The following is a 22,091-nucleotide window of genomic DNA, read 5'->3' as shown; positions in this document are numbered from 1 at the left end:
GGCATGCAGGCTCAGTAGTTGTGGCTCGTGGGCTCTAGAGCACAGGCTCAGTAGTTGTGGCTCATGGGCTTAGTTGTTCCACGGCATGTGGGATCTTCCCAGACCAGGGCTCGAACCTGTGTCCCCTGCATTGGCAGGTGGATTCTTAACCATTGCACCACCAGGGAAGCCCTTAATATTAATTTTAATAACACTTAATAGAAGGAGATGTAAAGGAAAATTGAAGTGCAGAGAGATTAAATAGATGAGCCAAGTCTGTCTTTGCTCCAAAGTTCATGCTCTTTCTCCTGTAATACCCGATACCCTTTGGTTATAGATCGAATTGTGTTCCCCCCTTTAAAGTCTTATGTTGAAACCCTAACCCTTAATGTAACTGTATTTGTACATAGGGCCTTTCAAGAACTAATTAAGGTTAAATGAGGTCATCAGTGTGGGGCCCTAATCCAATATGACCAGTGTCCTTATAAGAAGAGGAAGAGACACCAGGGATGCACATACCCAGAGGAAAGATCACGTGAGGTCACAGTGAGAAGGTGACATCTGCAACCAAGGAGAGAGGCCTCAGGAGACACCAAACTTGCCAACACCTTGGTCTTGGACTTGCAGCCTCCAGATCTGTGAGGGAATAAATTTCTGTTGTTCAAACCACCCAGTCTGTGATTTTTTTTTTATGGCAGCCCTAGTAGACTGATATACCCTTAACTCTATGGAGATGGGGCAGAAAGATACTAAAGAGGATGATTTTGGTGAGCCTCATGCTGAGAAAAAAACAAAAGTGGCAGGCTAAGGGATTTTCTGAAAGGAATCGGTGACCACAATATTCTGAGATTATGGAGTTTTGTAACCTACGTATGTATATATTTTCCCTCTGCTCCCAAGGAGGCTCCCAAGGAGGCTCCCAAGGCAGTAGCCCAAGGAGGTGCACCCAGGACCTGTGAGGACCACGGGGAGTGTTGGGTGGCTGGGGATGGGGGAGAGGAAACTAAATAAAGGGAGGCCTCTTAGCAAGTTTCACCTACTTAACAATTTTGCCTTGGGTAGAGCTGAACTAATTTTAACCTTACATGGTAATGCCAGTGAGGGAAGAAACCAGAACTAGGAAGCCAACCAGTTTCTCAGCACGGTCTGCCTCCTTACCCATCTTTTCCCTGGGAGCCCTACTGCAGGAAGAGTTTGGTTGACACTGCTATGAAATCAACATAGAAACTAAGTGCAGTCCATAACCATGGAAATGAGGTTTGCTTCTGATAAACCAAAATGCTCATAAAAGTCAAATGCACTATCAGCAGATCCATTACCAAGAAGTGTCCTGGGTAATGACACTCTGATGCATCAATCGAGGCATGACGGTGCTTTTCCTGGCTCTATCCAAGTACCTGTCTCTCTCCATGAGAAAAGTATCCACTCCTCATGTCTGCTCTGTAGACAGGGAAGGGAGGAGGAGAGCTAAGCAATTACTTTGGAAATGGCTCCCAAAGGTAAAGCATCTCTATTCTCAGGAACAGCTAGCCATTTGGCTCTGGGTGATTTAACACCAATTGACTTGATAGATTTTTAAGATTCCTTCCAGCACTTTGGTTTTGTGCCCCTAATTTCTAAGGAAAATGTTCACTGATGCACAGACCTCACTTCTAATTTGATGTGATGCCAGTTTGTGAAGTTATACCTGCTGTTGGACACAGCCTTATGTGCCTTCCATGATGGTGTTTTTTTTTTTTAAACCCCAGACCTAAACGCAGCTGTTGGTATTGAAATCAGTTTTAGTTCATTTCACTTTCTATCTGTTCAATTACAGGTAATCTTTAGATGGTGGAAGATCTCTCTGAGGAGTGAGTATAGATCAACAAAACCTGGAGAAACAAAAGAAACTCATGAAGACTTCCTAGAGAATTCACATCTTCAGGGTAAGGAAGGGAACATATTATGTATACTTGCTGCTCTTAAATTCTCTTTAGTTAGTGACAGATTTTGTCAGTGAAGTATCCAGTATCTCATCATTTGAAATGATATGTAATTATGTACTTAATTGGATATAACAGATATGATAGAACATTGGGATCTTAAAAGGCAGAAAATCGTTAACATATCCTGAAATTTCTTTTGGGAAAAAATCTTTAAGCATTTAAGTTTCCAGGTTAACGTGTAGATTTCATTAATAATCTTAAATCATGTAGTAAATATAAATTTTTAACCTAATATTTAATTAAAACGGGTTTCCTTTAGTTAAAAATAAAAGATTATTCAATGATGGCTGTAAAGCAATTACACTCCAATAAAGATGTTGAAAAAAAATTATTCAAAAACATAATCAAATTATGAGACTTCCCTGGTGGCGCAGTGGTTAAGAATCTGCCTGCCAAAGCCTGGGACATGGGTTTGAGCCCTGGTCTGGGAAGATCCCACATGCCGTGGAGCAACTAAGCCCGTGCACCACAACTACTGAGCCTGTGTTCTAGAGCCCACGAGCCACAACTACTGAGCCGGCGTGCCACAACTACTGAAGCCCGTGCTCCGCAACAAGAGAAGCCACTGCAGGGAGAAGCCTGCACACCACAACGAAGAGTAGTCCCCACTCACCGCAACTAGGGAAAGCCCGGGCACGTAGCAACGAAGACCCAACGCAGCCAAATAAATAAATTAATTAATTTAAAAAATATTCAAATTATCAATTGCTTGAATTCTTATGCATTTTGGCATTCATTTAAAATCTCTACCATTTCTTTTAATATCAAGGTTTGCATGAGAAGCAGTCTTAATCAAGTAGCATTTGGACTTAATAATAGAAATTGCCCTTCAATTTCCCCTTTGTTTTTTTCTTTCTCAGTGTGAAAATTTCAAACATAAAGTGTAGACAGGATGTTTTTTTAAAAAAACTCCCATGTACCCATAACCCAGTTCAATAATACTCAAAATGTGGCCAAAAATGTACACAAACCTACTGTTCTCACTGGATTATTTTGAAGTGAATCTCAGTTGTTGCATCACTTCATCCTAAACTATTTCAGTATGTGTCTCTGAAAGGACTCACTTTGAACTCTTCAATAATTATTCCTCAATAATAAGCTTTTAAAGCTAGAAGGCACTTTAGAGATCCTTATTTTACTAGGAGTAATTAACAATGTTATTAATGTCAAGCACTTTCATATACATGTTCTCATTTTGTTATTATAATATTCTTGTGTAATAAATAGTATTATTCCTTTTTCTCGAATGAGATTCAGAATGGATGTGACTTTCCCAGGTCCCACAGCTAACTACTGACATTGCCAGGCCTAAGCATTGAGAATAGAGAAAAAAAAAATCTTATTTTCATTTCATTTTATTTTATTTATTTATTTTTTGTTTGTTTTTTAAAAATATTTATTTATTTACTTTTGGCTGCGTTGGGTCTTAGTTGTGGCACACGGCATCTTTAGCTGCAGTGTGCAGGCTTCTCTCTAGTTGTGGTGCGAGGGCTCAGTAGTTGCAGCATGTGGGCTTAGTTGCCCCACAGCATGTGAGATCTTAGTTCCCTGACCAGGGATCAAACCCGCGTGCCCTGCATTGGAAGGTGGATTCTTAACCACTGGACCACAAGGGAAGTCCTCCCAAAATCTTACTTTTATTTATTTTTAAAATAAATTTATTTATTTTAAAAATAAATTTATTTATTTATTTATTTATTTATGGCTGCATTGGGTCTTTGTTGCTGCATGCAGGCTCTCTCGTTGTGGCGAGCAGGGGCTACTCTTCGTTGTGGCACGCTGGCTTCTCACTGCAGTGGCTTCTCTTGTTGCAGAGCACAGGGTCTAGGCACGCGGGCTTCTGTAGTTGTGGCACACGGGCTGAGTAGTTGTGGCTCATGGACTCTAGAGTGCAGGCTCAGTAGTTGTGGCACATGGTCTTAGTTGCTCCGCAGCACATGGGATCTTCCTGGACCAGGGCTCAAACCCGTGTCCCCTGCATTGGCAGGCAGATTCTCAACCACTGCGCTGCCAGGGAAGTCCAAAATCTTACTTTTAAAAGGCACGCTCTGGGTGGATCTTTGATAATCAGCATTGTTAACGATTTTCTCTTATTTAACACTATAGCATGTAATAGTTGTTTTTTTTTTTTTTTTTTGCTGTACGCGGGCCTCTCACTGCTGTGGCCTCTCCCGTTGCGGAGCACAGGCTCCGGACACACAGGCCCCGCGGCCATGGCTCGCGGGCCCAGCCGCTCCGCGGCATGTGGGATCCTCCGGGATCGGGGCACGAACCCGTGTCCCCTGCATCGGCAGGCGGACTCTCAACCACTGCGCCACCAGGGAGGCCCGTAATAGTTGTTTTTTAAGAGAGAGAGTAGGTTTGGTTTGGTTTTGCTTCCTTAAATAGTTAAACATCTGGATTGATTGCACTCAGGTTTTGATACTATACACATGTTATTTTGTTAACTCCTTTATAGAAAGTATTTATAAAATTCATTATTGGCTTGAACCATGTTGAAGAAAGACTGCCCACTTTTCATTGAATAAAAATCAGTCTAGGCAGGCCTTACTTATTTAATTGTGGGATAGACAGGTTTCTGCCCAGATAGCTATAAAGTAAACTTCTGTAAAACACATTTCGTTTTCAAGTTAGGTTCCATTTTATTTTCTAAGCACAACAGTACCTAATCCAGAGCTATATGTCTAGGGAGTGCTGAATATTTGTTGACAGACTATGGGATTTTTCTGATTGACTTCGACAAAAACCTGGAGATGTGGGTTTGGGCCAGAGAGATGGGAGGTGATTGTCTCTTGAGTAGAGGCTTAAGGGCCAAACACCTGTCTCTTGCGTCTCTGACACCCTTTCCCCCTAATAAAACACTGGCGGTGAGGGTGGGGCAACATCAGCTTCAGGATGACCACTTGTGGGTTTCCTGATCCCGGAAGAATAAACAAGAAAGCGGGAATTTATGAGTCTGACAGAGATCTGGCTTCCTGCTGGCTCCCCACCCGCGTGGAGAGAGGAGAGTTGCGGAATACACACAAACAGGCTTTTAAAATTGCAGTTTTGAGAGCTGCAGTCTCGCGCCAGGAACAGCACAGAGGTACCAAATTAAATTGGCCTGGCAAGTTCAAAGGCATCTGCGTCTCACTTTGTAGCCTTGCTACAGCACTGGAGTCTTGGCAGAGGGAAAAACTCCAACCAACACTGTTGATCTTCCTTCTCTTCCCCCTCAGCTCTTAGGGAATTCCTCAGAAAGCCCAGAAGAGGGGTGCGCTGTGGCACAGAGTGGGGCTCAGGGGTCAACGGCCAGGTTAGAACCTCTGCTGCCTCTGCCGGGTTCTGTAACCCCCTCCGTGAGCCCATTTCCTCCTCATATCTGAGGGTCAAATGCTTACTCGATGTGGTCGCTTTGAGCTTTCAATGACCTGACACGTGAAAGGCATTTAGAAAGGCGCACAGTAGAGAATCAGCTCTTAATCGTTGTTTGCTCTTATTAAGTTTAGGATGGTTGGATTTATTTTGCCCCACCCCCTCCTTATCATATTCCCAAGATCCCCCCAAAGTTTTTCCATCCAAAGTCTTCTCTTGCTAACATCCTAAACACCAGCGGCACGTTTCTAGAAATCTGGGTCAGCCTTGGTGTCAGTCCCGACAGAGGACGAGAACCATGTTCTCTTGCTTCCTTGGCCTCTCAGCAGCACTAGTTCAGGGGTGATGTTTTCTTCCCTGGCTTCCGGGAGCACCTCGGTCTTGGTCCTCCTCCTGCCTCACTGGCGTCTTCTTAGTCTCCTTGCTGGGTCCTCCTCATCTCTCCAGATCTAAAGGTTGGGGCCCAGGGTTCAGCTCTAGTGCCTCTTCCCTTGTCAGTCTGTACTTACCCCCTGGGGGATCGGATCCAGTGTCTGGCTTTAAATGCTGCCCACAAGGGGATGAGTCCCAAATTGGTATCTCCAGCCTGCACCTCTCCCCAGAAGTCCACACTCAGATATTTATCTAGCTGCCCCCTTGATATCTGCACTAGTGTATCTAACAGGCTCTCAAAGGTAACGTGTCCAAAAATAGCTCCTGATCCTTCCTCTGCCAAAATAAGGCCCCAAATCCTAGAGTGATCCTTGGTTCCTTTCTTTCTCTTACATGTTTGATCTAATCCTTCAACAAAACCAGAATCTGAACTGTGTTCCTCTGTGTGCATGCCCCTCCCTGGGGTCTCTCTGTGTGTCCGAATTTCCTCTTCTCATAAGAATACTAGTCATGGGACTTCCCTGGTGGTCCAGCAGCTAAGATTCTACGCTCCCAATGCAGGGGCCCCGGGTTCCATCCCTGGTCAGGGAACTAGATCCCACATGCCACAACTGAGAGTTTGCATGCCACAACTAAGACCAGGTGCAGCCAAATAAATAAATATATATTTTTTAAAGAGTACTAGTCAGATTGGATTAGAGCCCACCTATATGACCTAATTTAACCTAATTACCTCTTTATTTCTTTTTATTTTATTTTTTTTTAGTGTTTCCATTAGTCTTTCAAATACCCTTCCTAATTACCTCTTTAAAGGCCCATCTCCCAGTAGAGTCACAGGCAAAGGTACTGGGATTTAGGACTTACATATATGAATCTGGGGGAGGTGAGGAGGGCACAATTCAGCTGATAACAAAATTTGTATTTTCCAGGTAGCAAGAGTCCTATAATCTGTAAGCAGAGTGTATCTTTATTAAGTTAATAATTAATGATTATATTGGTTTCCTATTGCTGGTGTAACAAATTACCACAAATTTAGCGGTTTAAATGATAAAAATGTATTATCTTACATTTTTGGAGTGTCACTGGGCTAAGATCAAAGTGTTGGTAGGACTGTGTTCCCTCTGGGGGCTCTAGGGGAGGGTCCATTTCCTTGCCTTTTCCCGGTTCTAAAGGCTGCCTATTCCTCGGCCTATGGTCTCTGCCATCATCTTCAAAGCCAGCAATGGCAGTCCAGTCTTTCTCATCCTGACACTGCTTCCGGGTTCACATCTCCTTCTCTGACACTTCTGCCTCCCTTTTCTCCTTCTAAGAACCCTTATGATTACATTAGGCCCACCCAGTTCATCCAGCGTTATCTCGCTATCTCAAGATCTTTAATCACATCTGCAAAGTCCCTTGTGCCATATAAGGTCACAGGTTCTGGAGATTAGGATGTAGGACATCTGAAGGGGTGGGGAGGACTGGCAGCATTATTCTGCCTACCACGATAATATATGTCACAACAACCTAAATTATAAAACCAAAAACATTGCTGATCTTTTTTCTAGATTTGTTTTGTTTTGTTTTTTGGTTTTTGGCCATGTAGCACAGCATGTGGGATCTTGGTTCCCCAACCAGAGATCAAACCTGTGCCCCCTGCATTGGAAGCGTGGCGTCTTAACCACTGGACCACCAGGGAAGTCTCAGATTTGTATTTTTAAAAGACAAAAATCATATATTTATTATTTTAACAGTCATCCCTACACTACAAAGTATAGAGAACTGTTAGCATGGCAATTAAGGGTGTTGCTTAATACAGACTACCTCTGTTCAAACTCTGGCTCCAAATCCACTAGGTATGTAACATAGGGCAAATTATTTCTTTCTTTCTTTATTTTCTTGGCTGTGTCGGGTCTTAGTTGCGGCACGCAGGGTCTTCGTTGAGGCATGTGGAATCTTTCATTGCAGTGAGGGCTCTTCGCTGCTGTGCGCGGGCTTCTCTGTAGTTGTGGCGTGCGGGTTTTTTTCTCTCTCTAGTTGTGGCGCACAGGCTCCAGGGTGCATGGGGTCTGTAGTTTGCAGCACGTGGCTCTCTCATTGAGGTGCGCAAGCTCAGTAGTTGTGGTGCGTGGGTTTAGTTGCCCCACACATGTGGGATCTTAGTTCCCTGACCAGGGATTGAACCCAAGTCCCCTGCATTGGAAGGCAGATTCCTTACCACTGGACCACCAGGGAAGTCCCTGGGCAAATTATTTAATCAGTTTGGATCTCAGTTTCCTCAACAGTCGATAATGGAATAATAATAGCATCTACCTCATAGGGTCCTTATGAAGATTAATTGAATGAAGTGCTTAGAGTTTGCCTAGCATATGTTAAGAATTCAGTAAATTCTAGATATTACAAGTTTTTAAATTTTTTAAATTTTTTAATTTTTGGGGCTGTGTTTGGTCTTCCTTGCTTCATGGGCTTTCTGTAGTTGCAGTGAGCAGAGCCTACCCTTCATTGCAGTGCGCAGTCTTCTCATTGCGATGGCTTCTCTTGTTGCGGAGCATGGGCTCTAGGCCCCCAGACTTCAGTAGTTGCAGCACGCGGGCTCAGTAGTTGTGGCTCACGGGCTTAGTTGCTCCACGGCATGTGAGATCTTCCCAGACCAGGGCTTGAACCCACGTCCCCTGCATTGGCAGGAGGATTCTTAACCACTGCACCACCAGGGAGGTCCCTAATGGGCATTTTAAAAAGGCTTTAGGTACATTCTGGGACATGTTTATCTTTGCACAATTATGTGAGAATGTCAATAGCATAGATTCTTAGTTGTAGAATTGCTAGGTCGAAAGATATTTACATTATAAATTTTTATAGGTACGGAGTATATTATTTGAGGGGTGAATTCTTGAAAACCTTGTGTAAGTCAAGGTTAACTTGACAAAGATGGTATTTCTGTTAACCAGCTTGAGTAGCACTGTCAAGGATGTAGCACAAATGCCATCTACAACTCATTTGACCTCTGTAAGTATGCCAACTTTATAATTATGCTATTTTTGAGAGAATTTTAAGTTGAGTGATTTACATTATTTCCATGTTTGTTCATAAAATGAGACTTCATTAATATTTTGATGTCACCATATTTCAATTCTGACAACTTAAATAAGATGCCAGTCACTTCGCTATACTCACAAATTGCTCTCCCAAAAAGTGTGTATTAAATATTAAAGTACTGAATATTAATATAACCATCCAACAGGATATAGGAGTTTTCTTACACCTTTGCCATCATTAATTAGATATTGTTACTCTTTTTAATCTGTTCCAGTCTGATGGTGAAAATAGGATCATGTTTAATTAGCATTTTCCTGAAAACTGGTAAAAATCCCATCATGTTTAATTGCCATTTATATTCTTTTTGTAATTTGCCTGGTTATACTCTTTGCCCATTTGTTTATGAAGTTTGAAATTTTTTCTCTGAGACCTTTAAAAATCTGAGAAAACATCTATAGATATTCCCCCCTAAGCTAAATAAATGGAACAACCAGAAAATTAGCTATCGGAAATATTTTTTACAATTAAATTTACAGCAAAAATGTGCCCGTATAAACTCAATTGAAAGTGCTCACTCATGGACTGACGTTGAATCCAACCTAAAAATAAGTTGTTTTCCAACTTATATCCATTTTATAAGTTGTTGTCCATTTTTAAGTTGGTTGCTTAGATCTTCAATGAATTATAAGTGGTGGTTAGGTATATAGGCCAATCCACAAAAATCTCTGATAAAACCAAATGACCTCAACAACCATATTTTCTGAACCAAATGACAAAGTTTTTTTTATTTCTGCTATTGCATATGAAAGGAAATGTAGGAGATATGGTTTAGATGTCAAAGAATTGAAGTTTCCATGGATGTTTAGATGATTTATTGGGAGAATGGGACAATGTTTTAAATGGGGACTATAATGCAAAATTGATATTATTAATAAATACTAATAGCCTGAAATATTGGCCTGAGTTATAGATCCTAGGAATATTGATATGCCAGGAATCAGAAAGTGGGAAAGAATGGTCCTTATCTTCCTCCCAAATTTGGCTGGCCGCATGCCATGGATCCATAATCCATTTTCTCTAGGTCTTTTCTTGAGGCCCATATCTCAACCTTTGACCTGGGATTTCATTCTCTCATGCTTAGTTACCATCTCTTAGTCTATTCTTCTTCTTCTCTGTGCTCTCCCTAACCATCTGCTCCTTGTCTTCAGCCTGAATCTCTAGAATTTCTAGAGACCTGGGGTCGAGTTCTATGGGTGAAGGGTTAGGTGGGAGGAGGGCAGAAGCATGGGAGCCTGCTCTGGGCTACAGAGCAGGGAAGACAGATCTAAGTAAGGCTCTCATATTTTATCATTTTTTATTAACTTTTGAGATATGAAAAAAAAACCACAAATAAATGCATGTAGTAAAATAAAAGATGAATCAGTTTAAAAAGGATAGGTATAGACCACCAGAGGGCAGACAGCAGAAGCAAGAAGAACTAAAATCCTGCAGCCTGTGAAACAAAAACCACATTCACAGAAAGACAAGATGAAAAGGCAGAGGGCTGTGTACCAGATGAAGGAACAAGATAAAAACCCCAGAAAAACAACTAAATGAAGTGGAGATAGGAAACCTTCCAGAAAAAAAATTCAGAATAATGATAGTGAAGATGATCCAGGACCTCAGAAACAGAATGGAGGCAAAGATCAAGAAGATGCAAGAAATGTTTAACAAAGACCTAGAAGAATTAAAGAACAATCAATCACCTAGAAGAATTAAAAAACAAACAAACAGAGATGAACAATACAATAACTGAAATGAAAAATACACTAGAAGGAATCAATAGCAGAATAACTGAGGCAGAAGAACGGATAAGTGACCTGGAAGACAGAATGGTGGAATTCACTGCCACAGAACAGAATAAAGAAAAAAGAATGAAAAGAAATGAAGACAGCCTAAGAGACCTCTGGGATAACATTAAACGCAACAACATTTGCATTAGAGGGGTCCCAGAAGGAGAAGAGAGAGAGAAAGGACCCGAGAAAATATTTGAAGAGATTATAGTCGAAAACTTCCCTGACATGGGAGGGGAAATAGCCACCCAAGTTCAGGAAATGCAGAGAGTCCCAGGCCGGGTAAACCCAAGGAGAAACACGCCAAGACACATAGTAATCAAATTGACAAAAATTAAAGACAAAGAAAAATTATTGAAAGCAAAAAGGGAAAAATGACAAATAACATACAAGGGAACACTCATAAGGTTAACAGCTGATTTTTCAGCAGAAACTCTACAAGCCAGAAGGGAGTGGCATGATATATTTAGAGTGATGAAAGGGAAGTACCTACAGCCAAGATTATTCTACCCGGCAAGGATCTCCTTCAGATTCAATGGAGAAATCAAAAGGTTTACAGACAAGGAAAAGCTAAGAGAATTCAGCACCACCAAACCAGCTCTACAACAAATGCTAAAGGAACTTCTCTAAGTGGGAAACACAAGAGAAGAAAAGGACCTACAAAAACAAACCCATAACAATTAAGAAAATGGTAATAGGAACATACATATCGAGAATTACCTTAAACGTGAATGGATTAAATGCTCCAACCAAAAGACACAGGCTCGCTGGATGGATACAAAAACAAGACCCATATATATGCTGTCTACAAGAGACCTACTTCAGACCTAGGGACACATACAGACTGAAAGTGAGGGGATGGAAAAAGATATTCCATGCAAATGTAAATCAAAAGAAAGCTGGAGTAGCCATACTCATATCAGATAAAATAGACTTTAAAATAAAGAATGTTACAAGGGACAAGGAAGGACACTACATAATGATCAAGGGATCAATCCAAGAAGAAGATATAACAATTATAAATATATATGCACCCAACATAGGAGCACCTCAATACATAAGGCAACTGCTAACAGCTATAAGAGAGGAAATCGACAGTAACACAATAATAGTGGGGGATTTTAACACCTCACTTACACCAATGGACAGGTCATCCAAACAGAAAATTAATAAAGAAACACAAGCTTTAAATGACACAATAGACCAGATAGCTTTAATTGATATTTATAGGACATTCCATCCCAAAACAGCAGATTACACTTTCTTCTCAAGTGCATATGGAACATTCTCCAAGATAGATCACATCTTGGGTCACAAATCAAGCCTCAGTAAATTTAAGAAAATTGAAATCATATCAAGCATCTTTTCTGACCACAACGCTATGAGGTTAGAATTCAGTTACAGGGAAAAAAACATAAAAAACACAAACACATGGAGGCTAAACAATACGTTACCAAATAACCAAGAGATCACTGAAGAAATCAAAGAGGAAATCAAAAAATACCTAGAGACAAATGACAACGAAAACACGACGATCCAAAACCTATGGGATGCAGCAAAAGGAGTTCTAAGAGGGAAGTTTATAGCAATATAAGCTTACCTCAAGAAACAAGAAAAATCTCAAATAAACAATCTAACCTTACACCTAAAGGAACTAGAGAAAGAAGAACAAACAAAGCCCAAAGTTAGTAGAAGGAAAGAAATCATAAAGATCAGAGAAGAAATAAATGAAATGGAAACAAAGGAACATAACAAAGACCAATAAAACTAAAAGCTGGTCTTTGAGATGATAAACAAAATTGATAAACCATTAGCTAGACTCATCAAGAAAAAGAGGGAGAGGACTCAAATCAATAAAATTAGAAATGAAAAAAAAAAGTATAGGTATAGGATAAAAACAAGTTTCCTTCTGATCCCGTGTTCCCATTTACCATGACAACCATCATTAACAGTTTCATATATGTCCTTTGATAAATGGTCTATGCATACATACAAAATATGTTAACACAACAAGAAGAATCTTATACATTATGTTCTGTACCTTTCCCTTTAAAAGTTTTTAAATTCAGAAGTATCTTAAACCCACATAAAAGAACAGAAGATAATATTGTAAATACCCAACACCACTAACATAAGATTTTAAAATTTGTCACCTTTACTTCATTTTATTCCAGTTATCAAATATGTTGGTGTTGATAATGGTAATTTGTGCTTTCTCTCTTTTTTTTCTTGATCAATCTTGTTGGGGTTTATTTATTTTTTATTTAGTGTTTGAAAGAACTAAATTTTAGCTCTGTTGATTTTCTCTGTTTTTATTATTGGTTTGTGTTCATACCTATATTATTTCCTTCTTCCTACTTTTCTTAGGTCTGATTCGTTATTCTTTTCCTAGCTGCTTGAGTTGAAAGCTTATTGTTCTCAGCCATTTTTTGCCCTAAATTTCCCATAAGTGCTACTGTAGCTATATTAGATAAGTTTTGATAAGTTGCATCTTTATTCTCATTCAGTTTAAAATATTTTCTAAGTTCCATTTTGATTTCTTCTTTGATCCATAGATTATTTAGAAACATTTTACTTGAATTCCAAGTAGCTGGGAATTTTTTGGTTGTATTTTTTTCTTGATGTCTAGCTTAATTGCATGTGATCAGAAAATCTACTCTGAATCGTTTTTTGAATTATTTTAATTTTTGTCATCCTTTCTCAGGGCCATAAGAATCTTCTCTTTATTATCCCAGTTTTAATATACATGCTGTTGAAGTGAGCACCATATTTGCTTAATGTCTTTTAAAAACATTTAAAAATTACATACAATATATACTCAAATTTCTGCCCCTCACCTATTTTTCCTCTATTCCCTTCGACTAACTGTTCTGAAATTGGTATCATTGAAAAACATATTTTATTTTACAGAGTCACAAATACATAAATAATATATACTGGGGAGTGCGGGCTGCACTTGGGCTCGGGGGCAGGCTTGACTGCATGGCCGAGCCGGGGACCTGTGTCCGCTGGCGAGCAGGGCTGACTTCTTCGGCTTTGTGAGACCCCAGGCTTCGTGTGACCCCAGGCAGGACGCCAGTCCCCTCCTGAATGAAGGTCTTCCTGCTGGTCCTGCTGGCTGCCCTCCTGGGTGTGGAGAGAGCCCACTCCCTGGTGTGCTTCTCTTACGTGAATAAGAACAGCAACTGGTACTGCCTGAAGCCCACCATCCGCTCTGATACGGGCAGCTACTGTGTGACTACCTCTGCATCCGCTGGCATCGGGAACGTGGTAGACTTTGGCTACACCCTGAACAAGGGCTGCTCCCGGATCTGCCCCATCCCGAGCGTCAGTGTCGGCGTGGCGTCCGTGGGTACCCACTGCTGCCAGAGCTTCCTGCGCAACATCAGTGCGCCAGCGGCGGGCTGCGGGCCATTGTCACCCACGGTGCTGGGCCTCGGGCTCCCGCTCAGCCTGCTGTGGCTCTGCTGCGATTTGGCCTCTGACCGCCGGGACCCTGTGCCCGGCCCAGACTCCCAAAGCTCAGGAAGGAAGGAAAGCCCAGCCCCTCCCAGACCCAAGAGGATCTCGAAGCCTCCTCCTCTGATTCCTCACCCCGCTGATCCCACCCTCTAGGCCCTGTAGGTGCCCCCTGCACCCACACACCTGCCAGCTACCCTTGCTTATCGGTCAGCCTTCCAGGGAGAACCTGGGAATGGAGCCCAAGGGTACCAGAGTCAGAACCGCATCCTAGGGACATGCTGGGAGGGGCACCTGGTCCCAGGCCTGCCCCTGTCCAGGCCCTGTCCGCCCGCAGGTGCAGAAGATGTGCTGTGTGGACAGGCGTGTGGTCCGTGTGCCCTGCTGGGCATGGGTGAGTGTGTGGCCAGGTCTCGGCCTGTGTCGGGGGGCGGGGATGGAAGTAAGCGTCAGGGGTCCAGCATTCCACAGCCCCTAGAACCCCAAGCGCCAGCACAGAGCCCCTTTCCCCTGGCATCTCTGCACACCACACTTCACTCACTTCAAGGGCAGCCTTTTGGAAGACAGGCCTTCCACTGTTTCCAGGTCTAGGCTGCTGACCCAGAAATCTGCTCCCACCCTGAAATCCAGCTGCTCTTGGGCCCCCTCCCTCCACCGCCACCCTGGAGCCCTCCTGCCGCTTCCGTGCCTCAAATAAACACAGACGTTCCCACCCCCCACCCCCAAAAATAATATATTTTACTTTTATATATTTAAAATTTTACATAAATGGTATACTGTATTGTTTTTCAAGTTTGTTTTATTATTGAACACTGTTTCTGGGATTTATCCATGTTGATATATGTATATCTAGTTCATTCATTTCAATGGCTTATGGTATTTTATATTACAAACCATAGTTCAATCATTTCCCCTACCGAGAGTAGTTAGGTGGTTTCCACTTTTTTGCAGTAATAAATCTTCACTTATCCTTGTGCAATGTGTGAGCATTTCTCTAAGTCAGGCATGTAGCGGTGTTTGTTGAGTTGTAGGATATGTGCCTCCTCAAGTTTACTAAGTATTGACAGTCTGCTCTCCAAATGAGTTAAATCAATTTATATTCCCATTGGCATTTTATGAGGGAGATGCTATTTTCCCACATTCTCACCAACATTTACTGTAATCAAAGATACATGTTATTCTTTGCCAAACTGGGTGTGTAAATTCCCTGATTAGTAATGAGGTTGAATACCCTTTCTTATATTTGTTGACCAGTTTCCTTCTGAGAATTGCTAATTCATCTTCTTTGCCTATTTCTTGTATTTGGTTGTTTACCTTCTTTGCATTGATTGTAGAAACTTTTTGTTATTTTGAGTACCAGTTCTTTGGTTTGGTTATATGTGCTACAGATATTTCACCAAGTTTTGGGTTTATCTTTTTACCTTGTTTATGAGTTTTTACCCATATAGAAGTTTACAATTTTAATGGCATTCAAATTTGTCAGTCTTTTAATATATGGCTTGTACTTCTGTGTTTTGTTTAAGAAATCTTTCCCTACCCTGATTTCATAAGGATGTGCTCCTATGTTTTTAATTCTAAATATTTTATGACTTATTTGTCATATTTGGTCTTTATCAACTTATCTTGTTTGTTTTGGGTTATAATAAGATGAAATGTTATAATTTTTTTCCCTGTATGGTCTGTCAATATTCCCAGCACCATTTATAGGATAGTTTCGTTACCCTACACTGTTTTGTAATCCCATCCTTACATATTGCAAGTTCCAATGTACATCTATCGTTTCCAGGAATATTTAGTTCTATTGGTTGATTGTCTTACACCGACATTACACTGCTTTATTTTTAAATTTTTAAAAAACTTTTTATTTTATATTGGAGTATAGTTGATTAACAATGTTGTGTTAGTTTCAGGTGTACAGTAAAATGATTCAGTTATACATATACATGTGTCTATTCTTTTTCAAATTCTTTTCCCATTTAGGTTGATCAGCATCATTTTTCAGTAAAATTTCTTGACTTTTGTATGTTGATATTTAGATCATCTGCAGTTGCAGTAATGGCAGCTTTTCCTTGCCTTCTAACCCTGATACATTTTTGTGTCTTCTTTTTTTTTTCTCCACCTCCAAAACAATGTTGAATAGAAACGGTGAGAGTAGACATTCCAGTCTTATGCCTGACATTAAAGGCCCCATAAAATCACGATTAGGAGGTGCACTATGGAGAAAACTGCTTGGTTCAATCCTAGTTCTCACTATGACATTGAGCAAGCCACTTAAACTCTCTGTTCCTCATCTTTGTCTTTATAAGAGGGAAATCATAATAGTACCTATCTCATAGAGTTATTGTGAGGATCAAATGATGATATGTATGTATGATACACACACTGTATATATACAAATTAGAGCAGTCCATGGCAAATATTGAATACTAAACAAATCCATGTGTTGTTATTATCATTGATACTATTATTAGGTTTTTGGTAACTAGCCTGAGTCAGGTTTATCAGGTTAAAGACATTCCCTTTTATTATAGTTTTCTAGGAGTTTTTCTTCATAAATAGATATTAGAACTATATGAAATAATTTTTTTTTAATTTATTTATTTAAATTTATTTATTTTGGGGTGCGTTGGGTCTTCGTTGCTGTGTGCAGGCTTTCTCTAGTTGGGGTGAGCCGGGGCTACTCTTTGTTGCGGTGTGCGGGCTTCTCATTGCAGTGGCTTCTCTTGTTGCGGAGCATGGTCTCTAGGCACGGGAGCTTCAGTAGTTGTGGCACGGGGACTCAGTAGTTGTGGCTTGTGGGCTCTAGAGCACAGACTCAATAGTTGTGGCGCACGGGCTTAGTTGCTCCACGGCATGTGGGATCTTCCGGGACCAGGGCTCAAACCCATGTCCCCTGCATTGGCAGGCGGATTCTTAACCACTGCGCCACCAGAGAAGTCCCCGAAATAATTTTTCTACATTTTTGAGATGATCATTTTTTCCTGTTATTTGTGGGTTTTTTTCCATTTAAAGAAAATATTTAATTTTCAAAAAGTGTGTAAAACTCCTTACATAGCCAAATTTTTTTTTAATTGGAGTATAATTGCTTTACAATGTTGTGTTAGTTTCTGCTGTACAATGAAGTGAATCAGCTATATGTATACCTATATCCCCTCCTTCTTGGACCTCCCTCACCCCGCCATCCCGTCCATCTAGGTCGTCACAGGGCGCCAAGCTGAGCTCTCTGTGCTGTACAGCAGGTTCCCACTAGCTATCTGTTTTACACATGGTAGTATATTCATGTCAAACCTAATCTCCCAATTCGTCCCACCCTCCCCTTCCCCTCCGTGTCCACATGTCCTTTCTCTACATCTGTGTCTCTATTCCTGCCCTACAAATAGGTTCGTCTGTACCATTTTTCTAGATTCCACATATATGCGTTAATATACAATATTTGTTTTTTTCTTTCTGACTTACTTCACTCTGTATGACAGACTCTAGGTCCATCCACATCTCTGCAAATGACCCAATTTCGTTCCTTTTTATGGCTGAGTAATATTCCAACATGGTGAATAATATTAATATATCTTCTGAAGTTATGCCATCCTTGGATCCCAGGATTAACTCTACTGCTCACGATTTATTTTTTTAATGTGTTGATAGATTCAATTTCCTAATACTTTATTTATAATTTTTTCCATGTATGTTCCTAAATGATATTTCGTATGCAGTTTTCCTTTTGCCTACCATCATTGCTAGTTAGATCAACCTCATGATTTGAATTGGGAGTTTGCTTCTATTTCTGTTTTTTGGAACAAATGGTATAAGATCTGGATTGTCTGTTCTTTGAGAGTTTATAAAGCTAACCTGTAAATCAGTGTGGACCTGAAGTTTTACTTGAGGTTTTTTTTTTTTAAATCAAATGGTGGATTCAATTTATTTACTAGGTATAGTTTCTCAAGTTTTCTATTTCTTCTTGAGTCAGAATTGGTAAATTATATATTTCTGGAGGATTGCCCAATTTGTCTGATTTTATGTTAATTGGTGTAATGTTTTTCTAAGTCCCTGTTGTAGTTAATCTTCTTATTTCTCATAGGACTGAGTTATGCTTTTGTCATTTTTTCTTGTTTATTCTTGAAAGTTTATCCATTTTATTAATCTTTTGAAAAATTAATTTTTTGGTTTCCTTGATCATCTACAATGTTTGTTTTCTACTTGATTAATTTTTGCTCTTATCTTTGTATTTTCTTCTAATTTGGGGAAGTAATCAATTTTTTTTGAACGCATAGCTCATTAATATTTGATCTTTGTTTTTCTATAGCAATGTCCATTGATAAGTCTTATTAATAGTGTTATTCAAATATTCTATAACTTCACTTCTGTTTGGTGTATCAAGTATTGATAGGTGTTATAAAATCTTCCAGTGCAATGGAGGATTTATCATTTTCTCATCATAATTCCATCAGTGTTTGCTCTGTGTATTTTGTTAGGGGCATACTATTTTAGACGTATTAAATCTTCCTGGTGAATTATTCCTTTTATCAATAAGTAATGGTCCTCCTTATTCCTATTAGTGAGTTTTGCTTTAAAGTATACTTAGTCTGGTATTACTGTAATTATACCAGCTTTCTTTTGGTTTCTATTGGTCTAGCTTTTTCCATTCTACTACTTTCACTTTTCTGTATCTTTTTTTTAAGCACGTATGTATTATTTATCTGACTGTCTTTTAGCTGGCATGATTAGTTCATTTATATTTACTGTGATTACTAATATGTCTATAATTTCTATCATCTTATTTTGTGCTTTCATCTTATCATGCTTTTTCTTTGCTTTTTGTTTTGTTTCCATGTCTTCCTTTCTCTTTTGTGTTTCCTTTATTACATTTTTTGGCCCTTAAGACAGAGACTATATTTCCCTCCCTACCTTGCAGATGTGGCCATGTGACCCAGTTTTGCTGGGTAAGATGAAGTTGTTTCATAGAGCATCCCAGAAGGTGCCTTCAGACAAGGGTGGACTCAGCTTCCATGTCCATTTTTGTTCCTTGTCCTACCCCTTTTACTTACTGGACCATGTTTGTGATGCCTTGAAAACAGGAAGGGTGAGAGCCACATCTTAAGAATGTGACACAGAAAGATAAAAGGACCTGGGACATTAGTGACATAATGGAACTTCTGCAACAGCCTTTCTGGTTTACCTCCAGACTCTGAGAAAAAAATAAACTTCTATTTGTTAAGTCACCTTAAATTGAGTTTTCCATTTTGTTCAGCTGTGAACCAATCTCCAAGTGATTACAGACCAACTATTTTGGGAGTTACCCTTATATATATATATATTTTTTCTCCTTTCTTTCTCTCTTCCCTCCCTTCCTTCCTTCCTTCCTTCCTTCCTTCCTTCCTTCCTTCCTTCCTCTCTGTCTCTCCTTCTCTCTCTCTCTGGTGGTGTCCCTTAAAAGTTTAGCAAGTTTACTTTAACTTAACTTATGAAAATCTAACATATGTCAATATTTCTATCTGCCTCTTGAACATAAGGACCTTAGAATGTTTACATTACATTACAATGTTTACTCATGTGATTGTTGACTGCTGCTTTGATTTGCCTTGTTTTGACACCTCCTCTAAAGTTTGTTATTTAAAACATGTTTTCTACAGTAGTAGTTGTTTATATTTGCCTATGTTTACTACCATTTCTTTCATCTTCATTGCTTCTGAAATTCTAGTCTTTCATTCTGGGCAAATTTCTTTCTTCCTGAAGTATATCTTTAGGTATTTCAGGATCTCATCATGTAAATCGGGTCCATATGTGGATAGGGCTCCTCAGGTGTAATGCCTTAAGTACAGCTCCTCAAGGATGGTTCCTTTAGATCTGAGCCAGTGACAGGTTTTCTGTCCCCTCTCCCCCAACATATCATGGTGGGACAGGCATGAGAGAATCACTGTATACAATGCTCTTGAAACAGTGGGGAAATGATAGCTCCATGGGAGTCATTGGTCCATAGACATTCTGAAATCCAGCAGGGCACAGGTTATTAGTTCTTGATTAGAGCTCAAAACCTATCACTAGACTCTTTATGGCTTTTGGCTTCCCCTCTGGACTCTTGATTCCCTCATCTGATTCATCTTTCCTTTTTGGCAAAAGGGAGCCTATGTTTGCAGGTGTAGTTTTCTCAGCCTACCTCCCACCTGTAGGAGTTTGGGGGTCCAGAGTCATCTTTTCCTTTTGTACTACCTCTGAACCCTTTCAGTTCAAGCTGGCAGTCAGTGTTTCTGCTGATATAATTCTCTTAAAAACTTTATGTGTTGTCTATTATTCTTATTGGGGTTCACTCCATTAGACAAAACCACACCTACACATCTTTTTGCGATAAACCCTTCTTTACTTTGGGTTTCTGTCCTTGACTCCTGAGTGACCATACCCTTAAGCTTCTTGGAAGTGCTACAGTATCACTGAATGGTTCTTAACAAAGCATTTTCCAGTCACACTCTTAGCGTCATCTTTATACCATGTTTTCCTGACACCGCTCTGGATTTGATCTTTGCCTGGGAGTCATTTCTTAACTTTAGCGTTGCTTGCCATGCGAAGAGGCAGAGAAAGTTCAAAACCAGCAAATCCTGGCTCCTTTTTTTTTTTTTTTTTTTTTTTTTGCAGTACGCGGGCCTCTCACTGTTGTGGCTTCTCCCGTTGCGGGGCACAGGCTCTGGACGCGCAGGCTCAGCGGCCATGGCTCACGGGCCCAGCTGCTCCGCGGCACATGGGATCTTCCCGGACCGGGGCACGAACCCGTGTCGCCTGCATCGGCAGGCAGACTCTTAACCACTGTGCCACCACGGAAGCCCCTGGCTCCTTTTTAAGAGACCTTCCTTCAGCTTATCTCTCTCTGCTCACATTTTACTTTAAGCAGCAAGAAGAAATCAGGCCACATGTTCAACGACACTCTGCTTGGAAATCTTCTTAGCCAAGTCACACACCCAGCAGGAATATTTCCTACTTTCCATATTACAGCAGGCAATAATATTGCTAAACTTTCTGCCACTACATAGCAAGGATTCCCTTTCCTCCAGTTTTCTTCCCCCTTTCTCCAGTTTTTTAATAATATTTCCTCACTTTTCTTTAAGCCCTCATGTGTAAAGCCTCCTCAGAGTCCATCAGGCTTTTATTAACAGGTATTATTTACTTATTATACTACTTACTGAAGGCTTTTCAGACTTTCACTAACACTCTCCTCAAGCTCATTCGAATTTCCACATACGGGCTTCCCTGGTGGCGCAGTGGTTGAGAGTCTGCCTGCCGATGCGGGGGACACGGGTTCGTGCCCCGGTCTGGGAAGATCCCACATGCCGCGGAGCGGCTGGGCCCGTGAGTCATGGCCACTGAGCCTGCACGTCCGGAGCCTGTGCTCCGCAACGGGAGAGGCCACAACAGTGAGAGGCCCGCGTACCGCAAAAAAAAAAAAAAAATCTCCACGTACTTTCCAATTTCAGCGCCATTCCCACATTCTGGGTTTCCACCGTGGTACCACAACACTTGCAGGAACCCAAATCTTTACTGTTTATCGTTGTGTAACAAATTACCCCCAAACCCAATGGCTTAAAACAATAATAAATGTTTATTAACTCAGAGAGTTGGGTCAGGAATTTGGGAGCAGCTTACCCCAGCTGTTCTGATCCAGGGTCTCGCGTGATGTTGCCTGGGACCCCAGTCAACTGAAGGCTTGGTTGGAGCTGGAGAATCCAGTTCTATGCTGGCTCACACACCTGGCTGATTCAGTTTCCTTCCCCATGGACCTCTCCATGGTGCTGCAGAGTAGTGTTAGGACATGGCAGTTGGCTTCTCCCAGAGTGAGTGATCCAAGACAGCAAGACAGAAGCCCCAAAGTCTTTTGTGACCTAGTCCTGGGGTATTTTTGCAATATCCTATTGGTTACACAGGTCAGCCCTAATTCAGTGTGGGCTGGGAAAACATAGGGGCATGAATCCAAAAGGAGAGAATCAGGAGCTCTCTTGGAGGCTGGCTGCCATATAATCGAACACGAAAGAGCTGATTTTACTTTTCTTTTTTTTTTTAATTTATTATTTATTTTTTTTATTTTATTTATTTTTTTTATTAGTTTCTGCTTTAT

The 22,091-nt window shown here is 40.7% G+C and overlaps 1 protein-coding gene and 1 pseudogene across 1 annotated transcript in view; both read left to right on the top strand.

Moving 5' to 3' along the window:
• FBXO36 (F-box protein 36) overlaps positions 1–22,091 on the top strand; it is a 109,516-nt gene that overhangs the window by 57,597 nt on the left and 29,828 nt on the right. The window contains exon 2 of the mRNA XM_060106788.1: positions 1,796–1,904. Coding sequence (XP_059962771.1) covers positions 1,796–1,904 — 109 coding nt within the window. The remainder of the gene's footprint in view (positions 1–1,795; positions 1,905–22,091) is intronic.
• Positions 13,614–14,022, top strand: LOC132495379 (lymphocyte antigen 6E-like; annotated as a pseudogene).

This window comes from Mesoplodon densirostris, chromosome 8 (assembly GCF_025265405.1).
Source record: "Mesoplodon densirostris isolate mMesDen1 chromosome 8, mMesDen1 primary haplotype, whole genome shotgun sequence".
Classification (NCBI taxonomy): Eukaryota; Metazoa; Chordata; class Mammalia; order Artiodactyla; family Ziphiidae; genus Mesoplodon; species Mesoplodon densirostris.
This window is presented reverse-complemented; position numbering and strand designations above follow the sequence as displayed.